This window comes from Pteronotus mesoamericanus, unplaced genomic scaffold (genome assembly GCF_021234165.1).
Source record: "Pteronotus mesoamericanus isolate MK-2021 breed Mesoamerican mustached bat unplaced genomic scaffold, CSHL_Meso_final contig_25, whole genome shotgun sequence".
Lineage (NCBI taxonomy): Eukaryota > Metazoa > Chordata > Mammalia > Chiroptera > Mormoopidae > Pteronotus > Pteronotus mesoamericanus.
In genome coordinates, this window is record NW_026555105.1 from 32569626 (window position 1) to 32588954 (window position 19329).

Genomic DNA, 19329 nt, shown 5'->3' on the forward strand with positions numbered 1-19329 from the left:
GGGATACTAGAAGTAGGACCCAAGGCTGGAGAAAGTAGTTGGTAAATTAGGTAGGATTAAGATCTGGGCTGCAATCCTCATGAGGAAAAAGTAGGATAAACTGTGCAGCAGGAGCATATCCCAAAAGGAAAATTCAGTTAGGTATCTGGATTAACTCTAAAGGATTTGGTATGAAATGCTAAGTTGGGTGCTGGGGAAGGGGAGGCTAAATGCCTCTCTAGCACACATCAGAAAGTCGGTATGAGGCAGAAGCATAGCTCCCAGCCTTCTTTGCTGATGGGGAGTAATTATTAATGATAGTTAACCCTGGCTGTCACTGAGGCTTCTTAACTCTTTCAGCCAAGTTTGTATTTCCCTGACATGCTTGCTTAACAACTATCTATACATCTAATATGGCAATTTTCCTCTCATACACACAAAGAGGCTGAATGAATGAATGAGAGGACCATCTCTTTTCTTTCTTTTTTGACTTTGGCAGAATTACAGAATCTTTTTGATGTTCTTTTTCCTTCTCTGTACTTTGGGGATAATAATCTATGTCTAACAATATAATAGTGATCAATGAATAATACAATATCACACACATAAATGCCTAGAACATTAACTAGCACAGAATAGGTGCTTTTAAATGAAAGTTGCTGATGTTATTATAACCAGGTTCATAGTAGAGTGCCCACCCCTATTCTCTACACTCTTACGCTCTTGCTGTGAGTTTAAAAAAAGAATTCATGGACTCTGCTGTTGTCCTCCTAGGGCTGGCTATGCAGCTTTGGGATGCTTCCTCCAGGGTTAATAAGTAGGCTTAATTTGTGTGAAAACACAAGATATCTCCTTGGGAATTCAGAGCCCAGTCTTCCCACTGTTGGTTCAAAACACACTTGCTTTCTTCTATCCCACATCTTCCACTTACTAGAGGACTAGAGATAAAAACAACAAATGTTTATCTCCTGGTTATTATGTGTCAGGCATTGTTCTAAGAAGTTGACTGTATTATTTATGGCAAAAGGAAGTTAAATAACTTGCCCAGGATCATGTAGCCAGTAAATGGTAGAGCTAGGATTAGATGTAGGAGTTTTAACTAGATACTTGAGGGGGTGACCTCATATTGTGCCCCACTACTGAGGGAAGAAGATATTTCTGACTCCCCTGAAGTCAAAATAGACAAATGAAAAAATGGACATGCACAGCTTAGTCACTTCCCTGCTGTGTATTTGTGATCATCTCATCCTTGATTCCCTGTTCTCAACTTTTTAATGGGGAAGAATGAAGCTCTTCTTAACTCCTTAGCCTGTTGGGGGAAAAAATGGGATCACGTACATGAAAGTGCTTTAAAACCAGAAAGTGCTGAACAAATGTTTAGTTAGGCAGAATAAAGCATTTTAAAACAACTACTCTAATTAAAATAAGACATATTTATTGTAATTTAATTTGGAATATCTAATTAAAAGCCAAAAGAGAGTATTTTTACCTGTATGCTCAGGCAAGTGCCTTAATTCTGCATTTCACTTAATGTGGAGAAACCACAATCTCACATAGAGCTCTATTTACTTAGGCTGATAATTTGTAGAATTCTTTAAACACTATTTGATCCTATTAAAAAAACCTATGGGAAAATACATTTATTTGTTATTTCAATAAAATTTTAAGGACAACCTAGATTTCAGATTGGTTTTTTCCTCAACCTGGAAATTTAACTTGGCTTATGTAACTTGAAAAAGACTTACTCTGCTTTTTGTTTTTGGCTTTTAGACTGCTGAAGAATCCTGATGCCCATCTTAAGTAGCTGGTCACCTTCTTCCGTGAAATTTTTCTTTGCTTGCTTTTTTACTAGATATGGACAAACAAGGAAAAGTAACATTATTTTTGTGTTTTATATTTTAAAAATAATGTGCTGGTATATTAGTTTGTGTTTTATGCTCCTTGTTTTTTAATCTTTATTTCTAGAAAATCACTTTACCTTTGGTCGGAAGGTGGAAACTGCTTACAAGTCACCCTCTTCCTGTCTTTTCTGAAAGGGTCTGGAGGATAGAGGAGACAGAAAGATGCTTCTGATGGTAGAAGGGAAAGAGATGTTCCAGTCTGGAAAGGAATACAAAGTCCTGCAAACTGAAGGCAGGAAGCAAGGCCTCCAAAAGAAGCGTTTGCATAATGTACCCTAGTGGCTGTCTCTTAGACACCAGCCTCTCAACACTCAGACTCCCTTATTTGAGCATGGACTGTAAACTTCAGAAGATACAATTCCAGGAGACCATGAGGAAGGACATAGGTGATAGGCATCTCCAAGATGGCAGGCATGCACCCATGATTGCAGGTAAAAATTTTGCTCTGCCCAAGACTTCCTCCTCCTCCCCTGGAAACTTCCTAAGACCTTTGTAGACTGTCTGAGTACTGTTGGGGATGAGCATCAGGAATAAAAGAGGGAAAGTAAGTGTGCCACACCTAGAACGTTAGGGAAGAGTATCCATAATAACTTGCCTTGCGGGGATGGGGGCTCAAAGTAAATTTTATAGGACTTAATAAAAATAAAGAAACAGAATTTGACCTGCTACAATCATGGTATTTCTCAAACATTTATATAGCACCTCACAATTTTCAAAACATTATCTCCAGTTTGATAATGGGGAAAGCTCATTAGCATCATTATATCCCAACCCATTCCAACACATACACAGACACACACACACACACTCTTCCACAAACTCACAGTGCTTCTTGAAGTGCATTACAACACTCAGTGAAACTTCTGATTAGATGAACCACTTCTGAAGCCATTTTGAAGGGAAGGCATTCTGGGATTTGATGCCTCATTGACAAGACCACAAAGAACTTTAAGTGCTTCTTGTTTTTCTGCTCCCTGATAATTCCTCAGAGTTGTTCACTTTTAGTTATGAAATCAATTTACTATTACCAGACATTTTAGCATCTAATTTCTGCTTTGAGTTATACAAGTGTTATTTATACTCATGTTTAAGGAAGAAAGATAATGGGAAAAACCTACTAATCTGCATTTGGAATAGCAATTGCTCCTTTTTCCATGCTTTCAAAGAGCAAGAATACATTTCGAAAGGTTGACTCTGCATGTATATACCTAAGAAAAATGATTTACCACTAAGGCTTTCTACCCATGGCTTCTACATTTTATTTGTAATTCATGTTGTGCTTTCCAAATATATTGATATATGAGTTTTCTTTACTATAAGAGGGCTCAATTATCAGATAAAGTTATCTTGACAGTACTTTAATTTTCTTTTTATGGTTTCCAAATTTGGAAAAAGCATAGTCAGAAAATGATTTGAGACCATTTTGAATTTGATATAAAGGACCTTCATGAATCTGAAGTCCTCTGAATGACCAAATAAGGACTCTGTTGTTCTCTCCTTATAGTGGCTCTAAGCTGACTGATAAGTGTTGGGATGGGCAGTAGGAATAAAAGAGGACAGAGTAGGTATGCCAGAACACTATTTAAGACAGCAGCAAGTATGGAATGTGCACCAACTAGCTAATTTTATATTTTAGTGTTTGTCAGAGACATAAGTTGTAGAGAGTTCTTGAAATTGGTGTTACTTCTGCAGTCTTATCATTTTGCCATATCTAACTTGGATATTATGATGGGCTGAACTGTGTCCTTCCATATGTATATGTTGAAGTTTCAATCCCTAGTACATCAGAATATAACTTTATTTAGAAATAAGGTCTTTAAAGAGGTGATAACATTAAAATGAGGCCATTGGAATAGGGCCCTAATCCAATATAACTGGTGTCTTTATGAGAGGAGGAAAAGATACCAGGGGCATGAAGGCACAGAGAAAAGACCATATAAGGATGCAATGAGAAGGTGGCCATCTATAAGCCAAGGAGAGAAGCTTTAGAATGAAACCAACCCTCTGGTCATAGACTTTTAGCCTTCAGAACTGTGAGAAAACAAATTTTTGCTGTTTAAGCCATCTTCTTTGTGCTCTTTTGTTACGGCAACCATAGCAAATTAATATAGATATCAACTCCACGTCACATGGAGAACAAGCTGCCCTTTCTTCCCATTAGAAGGAATGCACCTAGACATCAACCTTCCATTAGATCAATGGCTACATTCTAAATGTAGAAGGGACTGCAATTTCCCATGGGCCCCTAAAGTCTCTAGGCGCTGGACATCTGACTTTCCCAAGCAGCCAGATGCCCAAGTAGCTTACCTCTGAGAAGGCTATTTTTTTCATGATTGTACCCTAAGTAGGCAGTGTAGCAGGCAGACTGTCCATGTATGCAGCAATCCCCGGACCCAATTCACCTCTCTGTGGGATAGAGGGAAAACTGGGAACCTATGCCTTCTCATGCTAACCCCTCAACTATAATTTCCCTAATCAAGTCTATTCCCTAATCCCTATCATTTGTCCTTGTGGAATTCATGCAGACTCTTGTTTATAATGTCTAAGAACAAATCTTTGGAACAAAAAGGTTCCAGTTTCTTGTTTCAGATATTAATGAGAAAGAAACAGCTTATTCTCTGTCATTTGTACATTTACATATTCATTTGGTCATTATGAATTGAACATTTGCCATGTGTTAGACACAGTAGTAGATATTTATCTACATATATTATCAAGACAATGCCTCATCCTGGCAGTGGAGATAGACATTTTTACCAAAATTACAATGCCATGTGGTATACACTATGTGAGTACAGGAGCTTTCTTTGTAACACAAACCTAACCTGATTAATTTAAGCAAAGGAACTTATTGGGAGGAGGTTGAAGGCTCATGGAATCAATGGGGTTGGTCAGGCATCAAAAGCATCCCTGGAAGCAGAAAGGCAGATGCTGCTATGGGGATGCTAGAAGCCAATTTTTTAGGACATTTCCTCTCTGCTCCAGACTTCAAGAAGTGCAAATCTGATGAGTCTAGTTAGGGAAGATAAGGCTTCTTGTTATATTCCCAAGGATGTATCCACTGGGGAAGACCTAATTCCTGAAAAGGAACTTGGGATATCCCATCGAGAAAGGTAAAATGGATGATTGGAAGCCTCCAATTAGCAAATGCCCACTTCAGGCATCTTTCTCTGGCTAAGCGAAATAATCTTCACAGATAAATTGACATTTTAGATAGTTCTTGAAAGGTGGGTAGGAGTTTGTCAGGCAAAGAAGATAAAACTAACATTTCATTTGGAGGAAATAGTCTATGTAAATGAACCATGGGTGCGAAATGATGGGGGGGTGGGTGTCAGTGTGGCTTGAATGAAGAATGAGAGCTTGAGTGGCATGGTTGGTCATGCAGAGCAGGCTGGCTGTGGAAGGAGTGATACTGAGGAGTAAAGAGGGGGGACTTGATGTAATTTTGAAGGTAAAGGCAGGTTTGGTAGGAGAAAGAGAAAAGTGGAAGGAAGGAGGCTTTGATCAGAGGCTCTTCTGAAGTCTGAAATCATATTGGTGAAATAGCTCTACATGCAGCAGGTAAATGGCTGAGGAGAAATAGAGACAAAGATGACTGGAACTGAGGAGGTCTAGGAAATAAGGCAAGGTCTTCAACATAGATATTTAACCCCTGAGGTGCTGGTGGCTGATAATCATTGACTGATGTCAGCCACCAGCACCTCACCCCTTGCTCAAACTCCTTGCATTTGAGGGAGGGCAATCCTTTAAGGCAATTTACTCTTCAGAGCTCTAAACTTCTGAAACCCTATCTTTGCTTAGCTCCTTCTCTTACCCTATCCTGCATTCCTCACCCTTTCAGATGTTGTACCACAAAATCTAAAACTTTAATATTTAAATAAATACCATTTAAATCATCTAGAAAAATAAAAGGAAAAAGAATAATTTATTATTTTATATTTCAAGTTATACTTACATCATGAATCATATAAATTGACTGAGTAAAGAAATTAACAATGGAACTCATTTTTAATTTTTTATTTTATTGATTATGCTATTACAGTTGTCCCATTTTTTTCCTCCCCTTTATTCCCCTCCACATTGTACCATGATAATCCCCAGCATATCCCCACCTGCCTTAATTCATGTCCATGTATTGTACATATAAGTTCTTTGGCTTCTTTGTTTCCTATACTATTCTTAACCTCCGCCTGCCTATTTTGTACCTACTATTTATGCTGCTTATTCCCTGTACCTCTTCCCCCATTCTTCCCCACCCCCAACTCTGATCTCCATTTCTGTGATTCTGTTCCTGTTCTAGTTGTTTGCTTAGTTTGCTTTTGTTTTTCTTTTTTAGGTTCAATTGTTAATAATTGTGAGTTTGTTGTCATTTTACTGTTCATAGTTTCTGATCTTTTTCTTTGATAAATCCCTTTAACATTTCATATAATAAAGACTTGGTGATGATGAACTCCTTTAACTTGACCTCATCTGGGAAGCACTGTATCTGCCCTTCCATTCTAAATGATAGCTTTGCTGGACAGAGTAATCTTGGATGTACGTCCTTGCCTTTCATGACTTTGAATACTTCTTTCCAGCCCCTTCTTGCCTGCAAGGTTTCTTTGGAGAAATTGGCTGATAGTATTATGGGAACTCCTTTGTAGTAACTGTCTCCTTTTCTCTTGCTGCTTTTAAGATTCTCTCCTTATCTTTAATCTTGGGTAACTTAATTATGATGCACCTTGGTATATGCTTCCTTGGGACTCTCTGAGCTTCCTGGATCTCCTGGAAGTCTATTTCCTTGACCAGATTGGGGAAGTTCTCCTTTATTTTTTGTTCAAATATGTTTTCAATTTCTTGCTCTTCCCCTTCTCCTTCTGGCATGTCTATGATTCAGGTGTTGGAACATTTAAAGTTGTCCCAGAAGTTCCTAAGCCTCTCCTCATTTCTTTGAAATCTTGTTTCTTCATTCTGTTCTGGTTGAATGTTTATCTCTTCCTTCTGCTCCCAATCGCCGATCTGAGTCCCAGTTTCCTTCCCTTTACTGTTCCCTGTATATTTTTCTTTGTTTCACTTTGTGTAGCCTTCCCTTTTTCCTCCATTTTGTGCCCATACTCAGCCAATTCAGTGAGCATCCAGATTAGCAGTGTTTTTGAACTGTGCATCTGATAGGTTGGCTATCTGTTCATCACTTAGTTCTATTTTTGGAGCTTTTAAAAAAAAAGTCCTTGTTTATTCTTTGTTTTGAAGATCTATACATTGTTGACAGTAGGGTGTTAAAATTGCCTACTATAAGTGTGTTGCTGTCTATATCTTTCTTGAAGTCCTCCAAGATTTTCCTTATATATTTGGGTGCTCCTATGTTGGTTGCATATATGTTTACAATGGTTATATCTTCTTGATGGATGCTTCCCTAATTATTACGAAGTGTTTTTCTCTGCCTCCTTATATTTGAAATCAATTTTGTCTGATATAGGTATTGCTATACCAATACTTTTTGTGTGTACATTTTTTTAAAAATATTTTTTCTATCCCTTCATTTTCAGTCTGTGTAGATCTTAGGTTCTGAGCAGTCTCTCATAGACAATATATATGTGGGTGATATTTTCTTATCCATGCAGCTACCCTATGTCTTTTGATTGGAGCATTTAATCTATTTATATTTAAGGTTATTATTGATATATACTTATTCATTGCCATTTTTTCCATACTTGTGTTTTTCTCTGTCTTGCTTTCTCTCTTTTTTCCTCTCTCCCTCTCTTCTTTTTATATCATTCCCTTTAGCATCTTTTGCAGTGTGGCTTGATGTAGACATACTCTTTTTTTATTATTATTAATTAATTTATTTATTTTTTTCTTTTTTTAAAGATTTTATTTATTTATTTTTAGCGAGAGGAAAAAGGAAAGAGAAAGAGAAGGAGAGGAACATCAATGTGTGGTGGCCTCTCACGCCCCACTACTGGGAACCTTGCCGGCAACCCAGGCCTGTGCCCTGACTGGGAATAGAACCAGTGACACTTTGATTTGCAGGCTGGTGTTCAGTCCATTGAACCACACTAGCTAGGGCTCCACACTGTTTTTTATAGTAGTTACAACAATCTGCATTCCCACTCACAGTGCGTGAACGTTTCCTTTATCTACACTCTTGCCAATACTTGTTTGTTGATTTATTGATGACAGCCATACTGACAGGTGTGAGGTGATATCTCATTGTAGTTTTAATTTGCATTTATCTGATGATTAGTGATGTTGAGCATCTTTTCATATGTTTACTGGCCATGTATATCCTCTTTGTAGAAGAGTCTTTTCAGGCCCTCTGCCCATTTTTTCTTTGGATTTTTTGCTTTTTTGCTATTGCATTGTACGAGTTCTATATAAGTTCTTGATACTAACCCCTTATCAGATGTATCTTTGGTAAATGTGTTCTCCTAGTCAATGGTTTGTCTTTTCATTTCGTTGATGAATTTTCATTACCTTTGCTGTGCAAAAATTTTTACTTTCCTCTAACTCTATTTGGTTATTTTTTCTTTTGTTTCTCTTGCCCGAGGAGGTATATCAGAAAAAGTGTTTTTAAGAAAACTTTCAGAGATTTTGTCTCTTATTCTAGGAGTTTTATGGTTTCAAGTCTTATATTTAAATCTTTAAAATACTTTCTATTCATTGGTTTATATTGTATAAGATGTTGGTCTAGTTTTACCTGTTTTTTATTGTACAAAGTAACATTTTATTTTTTTTAATTAATTTATTTTCCCAAATACATTTGTCTCTGCCTACCTCCCACCACTTTTCCCTGCCCTCTCCTCCCACTCCGTCCCTCAATCCTTCCCCACTTTGGCTTTGTCCATGAGTCCTTGCTATATGTTCCTTCACTTGCCCCTTCCCTTCCTTTTCCCCACCCACCACTCCCTCCTTCCCTCTTGTCTCTGTTGGTTTCTTTTCCTTTCAGTGTTGCTGGGCTTATTTTCCTTGCATCTTTGTTTTGTTGGTTGGTTCCGCTTATAGGTGAGATTATATGGTATTTGTCTTTCGCACCGTGGCTTATTTCGCTTAGCATGATGCTCTCGAGTTCTATCCATGCTGTCGCAAAGTGTAGTAGTTCTTTTTTTCTTTCTGCTGTATACTATTCCATTGTGTAAATGTACCATAGTTTTTGATCCAATCATCTACTGATGGGCATTTAGGTTGCTTCCAACACGTGGCTATTGTAAATTGTGCTGCTATGAACATTGGGGTGCATAGGTTCTTTTGAATTGGCATTTTGGGATTCTTAGGGTATAGTCCCAAAGGGTATAGGGGAATGGCTGGATCAAAAGGCAGTGCTATTTTCAGCTTTTTGAGGAAATTCCACACTGCTTTCCACAGTGGCTGCACCAGTCTGCATTCCAACCAACAGTGTACTAGAGTTCCCTTTTCTCCACAGCCTTGCCAGCACCTGTTGTTTGTGGATCTGTTTATGATGGCCATTCTGACTGGTGTGAGGTGGTACCTCATGGTGGTTTTGATCTGCATTTCTCTGATGGCTAGTGATGCAGAGCATCCTTTGAAATGTCTCTGGGCTCTCTGTATCTCCTCCTTGGAAAAGAGTCTGCCCAGGTCCTTTGCCCATTTTTTGATTGGATTGTTTATCTTCTTGGAGTGGAGTCGAGTGAGTTCTTTGTATGTCTTGGAGATCAAACCTCTATCTGATGTATCATTAGCAAATATATTTTCCCATACAGTTGGCTCCCTTTTCATTTTGCTGATGTTTTCTTTAGCCATGCAGAAGCTTCTTATTTTGATGAGGTCCCACTTGTTTATTCTTTCCTTTATGTCCCTCGCTTTAGGAGACATATCAGTGAAAAAACTGCTGCGTGGGATATCTGAGAGTTTCCTGCCAATGTTCTCCTCTAGGACTTTTATGGTGTTGCGACTTATATTTCAGTCTTTTATCCATCTTGAGTTTATTTTTGTGTATGGTGTCAGCTGATGATCCAATTTCAATTTTTTGCATGTAGCCGTCCAGCTCTTCCAACACCATTTGTTGAGGAGGCTATTATTACTCCACTTTATGCCTCTGTCCCTTTGTCAAATATTAGATGCCCGTAAAGACCTGGGCTTATTTCTGGTCTTTCTATTCTGTTCCACTGGTCTATGGGTCTGTTCTTGTGCCAGTACCAGGTTGTTTTGAATATAGTAGCTTTGTTATGTAGTTTGATGTCCAGAATTGTGATCCCTCCTACTTTGTGTTTCTTTCTCAAAATTGCTGCGGCTATTCGGGGTCATTTATGATTTCATATAAATTTTTGAAATGTCTATATGGGCATGTATTTGAAAAAACAGAAAATAAATAAAAAAAGAAATGTCTGTTCTATTTATGTGAAATACATCGTTTGTATTTTAATAGGGATTGCATTGAATCTATAAATTGCTTTGAGTAGTATGGACATTTTGATATTAATTCTTCCAATCCATGAACATGGTATATGCTCCCATTTATTTGTGTCTTCCTTAATTTCTTTTTTCAATGTTGTATAGTTTTCTGTGTACAAGTCTTTTACCTCCTTGGTTAAATTTATTCCTAGGTACTTTATTTTTCTTGTTGCTATGTTGAATGGTATTTTTTTTTTCTGATTTCTTCTTCTATTTCATTGCTGGTATACAAAAATGCCTTTGATTTCTAAATATTGACTTTGTATCCCGCTGTTTTGCAAAATTCACTTATTAGATTGACTAGTTTTTGGGTGGAGTCTCAGGGTTTTCTATGTACACTAGCATGTCATCTGCAAACAATGATAGTTTTACTTCCTTCTTTCCTATTTGGATGCGTTTTATTTCTTTTTCCTGTCTGACCGCTGTGGCTAGGACTTCCAATACTATGTTGAATAGAAGTGAAAGCCAACATCCTTGTCGTGTTCTCAATCTTAGTGGGAAAGCTTTTAGTTTTTGCCCGTTGAGTAGGATGTTGGCTCTAGGTTTATCATATATGGCCTTTATTATGTTGAGGAATGCCCCATTTATTCCCATTTTGCTGAGTGTTTTGATCATAAATGGGTACTGTACCTTATCAAATGGTTTTTCTGCATCTATCGAGATGATCATCTGGTTTTTGTCTTTTATTTATGTGATGTATTACGTTTTTTGATTTGCATATATTGAACTATCCCTGCATGCCTGGGATGAATTCCACTTGATCATGGTGGATAATCTCTTTAATGTATTGTTGGATGCAGTTTGCCAATATTTTGTTGAGGATTTTAGCATCTATGTTCATCAGCGAAATTGGCCTGTAGTTTTCTTTCTTTGTAGGGTCTTTATCTGGTTTTGGGATTAGGGTGATGCTGGCCTCATAAAAAGATTCTGGGAGTCTTCCCTCCTCTTGGATGTTTTGGAATAGTCTGAGAAGGGCAGGGGTTAGCTCTTCTTTAAATGTTTCGTAAAATTTTCCTGTGAAACCTTCCAGCCCAGGACATTTGTTTGCCGGGAGTTTCTTGATTACTGCTTCAATTTCCCCAGCTGTTACAGTCTGTTCAAGCTTTCTGTTTCTTCCTCCTTCAATGTTGGAAGATTATACTTTTCTAGAAATTTGTCCATTTCATCAAGGTTTTCAAATTTCTTGGCATATAATTGTTCATAGTAATTTCTGACAATCCTGTGTATTTCTTGGTATCAGTTGTTATCTCTCCTCTTTCATTTCTGATATTATTTTTTGGGGTCCTCTCCCTTTTTCTCTTGATAAGTCTGTTTAAAGGTTTGTCGATTTTATTTATCTTGTCAAAGAACCAGCTCCTGGATTGGTTGATCCTTTGAATTCTTCTTTTCATCTCTATGTCATTCAGTTCTGCTCTAATCTTGACTATTTCCTTCCTTCTACTTGCTTTGGGATTTATTTGTTGTTGTTTCTCCAGTTTTTGAAGTTGTAGTGTTAGGTCTTTTATTTGAAATATTTCTGTATTTTTTAGGTAAGCCTGTATTGCTATGAACTTCCCTCTCAGGACTGCCTTTGCTGTGTCCCATAGGTTTTGGACTGTTGTCTGTTCATTTTCATTTGTTTCCAGAAATGTTTTGATTTCTTCTCTTATCTCATTATTGACCCATTCATTGTTTAATAGTCTACTGTTGAGTCTCTATGAGTTTGCAAGTTTTTGAAGTTTCTCTTTGAGGTTGATTTCCAGTTTCAAGCCCTTGTGGTCCGAGGAAATGCTTGGTATTATTTCAATTTTCCTGAATTTGCTGAGGCTTGCTTTGTGTCCTATCATGTGGTCTATCTTTGAAAAACTTCGATGAGCATTTGAAAAGAATGTGTATTTTTCTTCTTTGGGATGTAAGGTTCTACATGAGTCAGTTAAGTCCATTTGATTTAACATGTCATTCAGCTCCACAATATCCTTGTTGATGTTTTGTTTGGAAGATCTGTCCATTTTTGACAGTGGGGTATTAAAATCCCCCATATTCAGTGTGTTGCTGTCTATATCTTTTTTGAAGTTGTCCAAGATTTTCCTTATATATTTGTGTGCTCCTATGTTGGGTGCATATAAGTTTGCAATGTTTATGTCTTGATGGATTCTTCCTTTAAGTATTATAAATGTCCCTCTGGGTCTCTTTTTATGGCCTTTGTTTTGAACTCTATTTTGTCTGATATAAGTATTGCTACCCCTGCTTTCTTTTCTTCCCCATTTGCTTGGAATATTTTTTTCCATCCCTTTACTTTCAATCTGTGTAGCTTTTTTGTTCTGAGGTGGGTCTCTTATAGGCAGAATATGTGTGGGTCATGTTTTCTTATCCATTCAGCTATCCTGTGTCCTTTGATTGGGGCATTTTGTCCATTTACATTGAGAGTTATTATTGATAGAAACATTCACTTTTTTCCTTTGTACCTCTGCTTTTCTCTTTCTCACTCTTTTTCTTCATATTCTTAAACCAGTCATTTTAGCATATCTTGTAGTGCTGGTTTGGTGGAGAGGTATTCTTTAGCCTTCTTTTGTCTGGGAAACTCCTTATTTCCCCTTCTATTTTAATTGAGAGCCTTGCTGGGTAGAGCAGCCTTGGTTGTAGGCCTTTGCTTTTCATTACTTGGGATATTTCTTGCCATTCCCTTCTGTTTTGTAGTGTTTCTGTTGAGAAGTGAGGTGCTAGCCGTATTGGGGCTCCCTTGTATGTTAATAACTGTTTCTCCCTTGCTGCCTTTAGGATTCTTTCTTTGTATTTGACATTTTCCATTTTAAGGATGATGTGTCTTGGAGTGGGCCTCATTGGGTTTCTCTTGAATGGGACCCTCTGTGCTTCCTGGACTTGTGTGACTTTTTCTCTCCTCCAATTAAGGAAGTCTTCCATCATTACTTTTTCATACAGGTTTTCTATCCCTTGCTCTTCTTTTTCTCCTTCTGGTATCCCTATTATGCAGATATTATTGTGTTTCTTGTTGCTCTGCATTTCCCTAAATGCCTCTTCATTCTTTTTGAATCTTTTTTCCATTTCTTGTTCTTTCTGGGAGCTTTTTTCTACCTTGTCCTCCAGCTCTCTGATTTGATCCTCTGCTTCATTTAGTCTGCTTTTGATTCTTTCTACTGCGTTCTTCAATTTAGAAGTGGTATTCTTCATATATTCTTGTATCTTCTTGATAGTTTCTATGTCCTTTTCCAGGCTGATATAGTTTGCCGTAAGTTCCTGGTAGTTTCCCTGCAGTTTTTCATAGTTATCTTTCAACTGGCTGAGTTTATTGAGCTTCCTTAGAGCCAGTGTTCTGAAGTCAATATCTGATAGTTCACTTGCCTCTATTTCATTTAGCTCTCTCTGTGGGAATTCCTCCTTTCCCCTCATTTGGGGGGAACTTCTTTTTCCTCCCATTTTTGTGATAGTCTTTTTTTTTTTTTTTTTTTTGCTTCTGCTTCAACTGATCCGTCTAGATTTCCTGACTTTGCAGATTAAACTTCTATGGTAGTAGGCGGATCTTTTTATTTCTTTATTTTTTCTTTTCTTTCTGGGTCTGCCTCTGATGATGTCAATTGTTGACCCTATCTGACCTTGGGTCATTTGTTTGAGCCTTCCAGGAATCTACTGTCTGTATCTGTCTCCTGTGATTGTCAATCTGGTCACTTTGTCCTCATCTGTCAGGCTTAGGCACGACAGGGTGCAGCAGTGCCTCCTAATGGCAGGCTTACTGTGTCCTTATAGGCTGCTGTCACTCAGGGAAGCAATCCTCCTGAGCAAGGTGGAGAACGTGGACTGGGGGAGGATTCAGCGCCAGGACTCTCCAGTTCCTCCTCCTGTTCTTTCTCCAATGCCTCTCTCTCCAGTCTCTCCTCGAGGTTCTCTGGGCAGCTCTGTAATGCCCTCAGCCAGGGTCCACTATTTCTGCAGACCACTCTGCACTCACATGTTGGCCCACTTGTGCACCCGCCAGGCTGCCTGGGCACTGGTCCACGTGCGCACTCACCAGCCACTTGAGAGCGTGCCTGGCACTGGGCTGTTTAGGGTCATCTATTGTGTGCTTTCCCATTTTTGGCTCTTTGGGGGTGTGGCCTGCCTGGGCAAAATGGAGACTACAGAAAGAGGATGGAGTCAGCCCTGGGAATCTGGCTAATCCTCCAGTTCTTTCCCCGAGGCCTCTGTCTCCAGTCTCTCCTCAAGGGTCTCTAGACAGCTATGTGTCCCCTTTGGCCAGAGAGCCTCTATTTCTTCCAGCCAGTCTGTACTCAGCCCCCAGCCCACACGCACACAAGCTGTGTGCAGAGCATGCAAAAGGCTGGTTTATTGACCCACTTATGCCTGAACGGGATGGTAGCTGCAGAGTGGAAGGTGAGTTATCACTGGGGCTCTGCTGGCTACCATCTCAGTTCTCTTCACAAAGTTTTCCTCACCAATCTTTCCTCAGGCACCGGCCCACTCTGCTTTTCCTCTACCCAGAGATGGAGGAAGGTGGCTGCCACTGCAATTTTTTGTGTTGGCCCTTTAAATGTTTCTTTGCATCTCTAGCCACCTGCCTCTGGCAGAGAGTGCCCCTAAGCTCTTCAGGGTTGTGTTTTGTCTGTGTGTTTTCCTAGTTTCAGCTGTTGTAGTCTAGGGGTCCCTGTTTATGATTCAGACATTGTTCTTCTCGGGGGGATCCAACTGGTTGTTTCAATGTCCCTCTGTTGCTGGTGCCCATGGGCACCCAGCCCACCCTCTCAAGCCTCCATCGCACTTCTCACCCGTTCAGTGGGTGAAAGTTGATTCCACTGACTGTCTGCAGCTCCAAGGCTCTTCTCCCTCTATCTTTCCATTGCTTTCCAGGTGATTTCTCCACTATTTAGTCACAATTCCAGTTTGTTCTTGGAAGGAGGTCAGCGTGACTCCCATTCACTCCTCTGCGATCTTTTTCTAGACATACTCCTTTAGCCTTTTTTAAAATTTATGAAGCTCTATGTTTTACCATCTATTTTAAATGAGACCCTTGTTGGATAGAGTAGTTCTTGATTGTAAGTCCTATTTTTTCATTATCTGAAATATTTTGTGGCAATTCCTTTTGGCTTGTAGTGTTTCCATTGAAAAATCAACTGATAGCTGCATTGTAATTCCCCTGAATGTTATTGCTGTTACTCCCTTACTGCCTTTAAGATTCTTTGTTTTTTTTTTAATGTTCAAATATATTTCTTTCTATTTTCCTGCCACATATTTTCCTGTCTCACCCACCCCCACCTCCCTCCCTCAAGTCTTCCCCACTTTGGCTTTCATCATGGGTCCTTTATACATGATCCTTGTCTTGACACTTCCTTTTCTTTTCCCCATTACCACTCTCCATCCTCCCCTCTGGTTATTGTCAGTTCATTTTTTCTTTCAATGTTGCTGGTTATATCTTTCTTCCTTGTTTCTTTTGTTGATTAGGTTCTACTTATAGCTGAGATAATATGGTATTTGTCTTTCACCTTCTGGCTTATTTCACTTAGCATAATGCTGTCCAGTTCCATCCATGCTGTTGCAAAGGATAGTAGCTCTTTTTCTCTTTCTGCTGTGTAGTATTCCATTGTGTAAATGTACCATCGTTTTTTGGCCTGCATATTTACTGATGGGCACTTGGGTTGCCTCAGAACTTGGCTTTTGTAAATTGTGCTGCTATGAACATTGGGGTGCATAAGTTCTTTTGAATTGGTGTTTTGGGATTCTTAGGGAATAATCCCAGCAGTGGAATCACTGGGTCAAAAGGCAATTCCATATTTAGCTTTTTGAGGAATTTCCATACATAGTGTTTTCCACAGTGGCTGCATCAGTCTGCATTCCCACCAACAGTGTACTAGGGTTCCCTTTTCTCCACTAGCTTGCCAGCACCTGTTGTTTGTTGATTTGTGTATGAGGGCCATTCTGACCGGTGTGAAGTGGTATCTCATTGTGGCTTTAAATTGCATTTCTCTGATGGCTAGTGATGCTAAGCATCCTTTCATATCTCTGGGCCCTGTTTATGTCCTCCTTGAAGAAGTGCCTGTTCAGGTTCTTTGTCCATTTTTAAATTGGATGTTTGTCTTCCTAGGGTAAAGTCTATGAATTTTTTATGTATTTTGGAAACCAAACCCCTGTCTGAGGTAACACTGGTAAATATATTTTCCCATATCGTTGGTTCCCTTTACAATTTGATGATGTTTTCTCTAGCCATGCAGAAGCTTCTTATTTTGATGAGGTCCCACTTGTTTATTCTTTCCTTTATGTCCCTTGCTCTAGGGGACATATGAGTGAAAACATTACTGCATGGCATATCTCAGAGTTTCCTGCCTATGTTCTCTAGGACTTTTATTGAGTTGTGACTTATATTTAAGTCTTTTATCCATCTTGATTTTATCTTTGGGTATGGTATAAGTTGGTGGTTGAATTTCAATTTTTTCATGTAACTGTCCAGTTCCCCCAACACCATTTGTTGAAGAGGCTACTTTTATTCTGTTTTAAGCTTCTGCCCACTTTGTTGAATATTAATTGATCATAGAGACATGGGTTTATTTCTGGGCTTTCTGTTCTGTTCCATTGATCTATGGGTCTGCCCTTATGCAAGTACCAGACTGTTTTGATCACAGTGGCCTTGTAATGTAGTTTGATGTCAGGTATTGTGATCCCTCCTACTTTGTTCTTCTTTCTCAAATTGCTGAGGCTATTTGGGGTTGTTTTGGTTCCATATAAATTTTTGAAATGTTTGTTCTATGTCTGTGAAATACATCATTGGTATTTTAATAGGGCTTGTGTTGAATCTATAAATTGTTTTGGTAGTATGGACATTTAGATGATGTTAATTCTTCCAATCCATGAACATGGTATATGCTCCTCTTTATTTGTGTCTTCCGTAATTTCTTTCTTCAGTGTTGTATAGTTTTATGTGTACAGGTCTTTTACCTTCTTGGTTAAGTTTATTCCTAGGTGCTTTATTGTTCTTGTTGCTGTAGCAAATGGGATTTTTTTCCTGATTTCTGATTCTGATATTGCATTGTTGGTATACAATAATGCCTTAATTTTTTAATATTGACTTTGTATCCCGTTTTGCCAAATTCACTTATTAGGTTGAGCAGTTTTTTGTGCAGTCTACAGGGTTTTCTATGTACAATATCATGTCATCTGCAAGCATTGATAGTTATATTTCCTCCTTTCCAATTTTGATGACTTATTTCTTTTTCTCTTTCTTTTCTGATTGCTGTGGCTAGGACTTCCAATACTATGTTAAATAGGAGTGGTGGAAGTGGACATCCTTGTCGTATTCTCGATCTTAGTGGGAAAGCTTTTAGTTTTTGTCCATTGAGTATGATATTATCTGTAGTTTTTTCATATATGACCTTTATTATGTTGAGGTATGCCCCCATTATTCCCACTTTGCTGAATGTTTTTATCATAAATGGGTGCTGTAATTTATCAAATGCTTTTTCGACATCTATTGATATGATCATGTGGTTTTTGTCTTTCCTTTTGTTCATGTAATGTATTACGTTTGTTGATTTGTGAATACTGAATCATCCCTGCATCTCTGGAATGACCTCAACTTGAATGTGGTGGATGATCTTTTTAATGTATTGCTGGATGCAGTTTGCCAATATCTTATTGAGGATTTTAGCATCTATGTCCATCAACAATTTTGGTCTATTGTTTTCTTTCTTTGTTGTGTGTTTATCTGGTTTTGAGATTAGGATGATGCTGGCATCATTAAAAGAGTTTAGAATCCTCCCTCTTCTTTATTTTTTGGAATAGTCTGAGAAGGACAGGGGTTAGCTCTTCCTTAAATGTTTTGTAATTTCTCCTATGAAACCGTCCAATCCAGGGCTCTTCTGTGCCCAGTTTTATGATTACAACTTCAATTTCTCTATCTGTTATTGGTCTGTGCAGGCTTTGTCCTTCTTCTTGATTCAGTTTTGGGAGATTGCATGTCTCTAGAAATTTTTCCATTTCACCGAGGTTTTCAAATTTCTTGGCACATAGTTGTTCGTAGTAATTTCTTACAATCCTTTGTATTTCTGTGTGTCAGTTGTTAGTCTTCCTCTTTCATTTCTGATTTTATTTATATGGGTCCTCTGTCTTTTTTTCATGATGAGTCTGGTTAAAGGCTTGTCAATTTTGTTTATCTTTTTAAGGAACCAGTTTCTGGATTTGTTGATCCGTTGAATTGTTCTTTTAATCTCTAAGTCATTCAATTCTACCCTGATCTTGATTATTTCCTTCCTTGTGCTCACTCTGGGCTTTGTTTGTTGTTGTTCCACCAGTTCTTGAAGCTGTAGGGTTAGGTTGTTTATTTGAAATGCTTCTATCTTTTTTAGGTAGGCCTGTATTGCCTTGAACTTTCCTCTCAGGACTGCCTTCGCTGTTTCCAATAGGTTTTGGATTGCTGTGTGTTCATTTTCACTTGTTTCAAGAAACTTTTTGATTTATTCTTTGGTGTCATTATTGACCCAGTCATTCGTTAATAACATGTTATTCAGTTTCCATGAGTTTGAAAGGTTTTGAGTTTTTACCTTGAGGTTGGTTTCTAGTTTCAAGCCCTTGTGGTCCAAGAAAATACTTGTTATGATTTCAATTGTCCTGAATTTGTTGTGGTTTGAGGCTTGTTTTGTGTCTTACCATGTGGTCTACCTTTAAAAATATTCCATGTGCATTTGAAAAGAATGTGTATTTTGCTTCTTTGGTATGAAAAGTTCTATATGTGCCAGTTAAGTCTGTTTGACCTAAAGTGTTGTTCAGTTCTACAATCTCTTGTTGATGTTTTGTTTGGAAGATCTACCCATGTTGACCGTGGAGTGTTATAATCCCCCACTATCAGTATGTTGCTCTCTATCTATTTCTTGAAGTCTTCCAAGAGTTTCCTTACATATTTGAGTGCTCCTATCTTGGGTGCATATAGGTTTACAGTGTTTATGTTTTCTTCATGGGTTCTTCTTTTGAGTATTATGAAGTGTCCTTCTGGGTCTTTTTTTATGGATTTTGTTTAGAAATCTATTTTGTCTGATATAAGTATTGCTACCCCTGCTTTTTTTTCTGTCCATTTGCTTAAATTTTT

General features: G+C 38.3%; 1 protein-coding gene across 1 annotated transcript in view; it reads right to left on the reverse strand.

The window, feature by feature from the left end:
- The window catches only part of SEL1L2 (SEL1L2 adaptor subunit of SYVN1 ubiquitin ligase), a 127166-nt gene that overhangs the window by 93973 nt on the left and 13864 nt on the right, over window positions 1-19329 (reverse strand). Inside the window, exon 2 of the mRNA XM_054574180.1 lies at window positions 1725-1827. Within this exon, the coding sequence (XP_054430155.1) occupies window positions 1725-1774 (50 nt within the window). The 5' untranslated portion in view covers window positions 1775-1827. The remainder of the gene's footprint in view (window positions 1-1724; window positions 1828-19329) is intronic.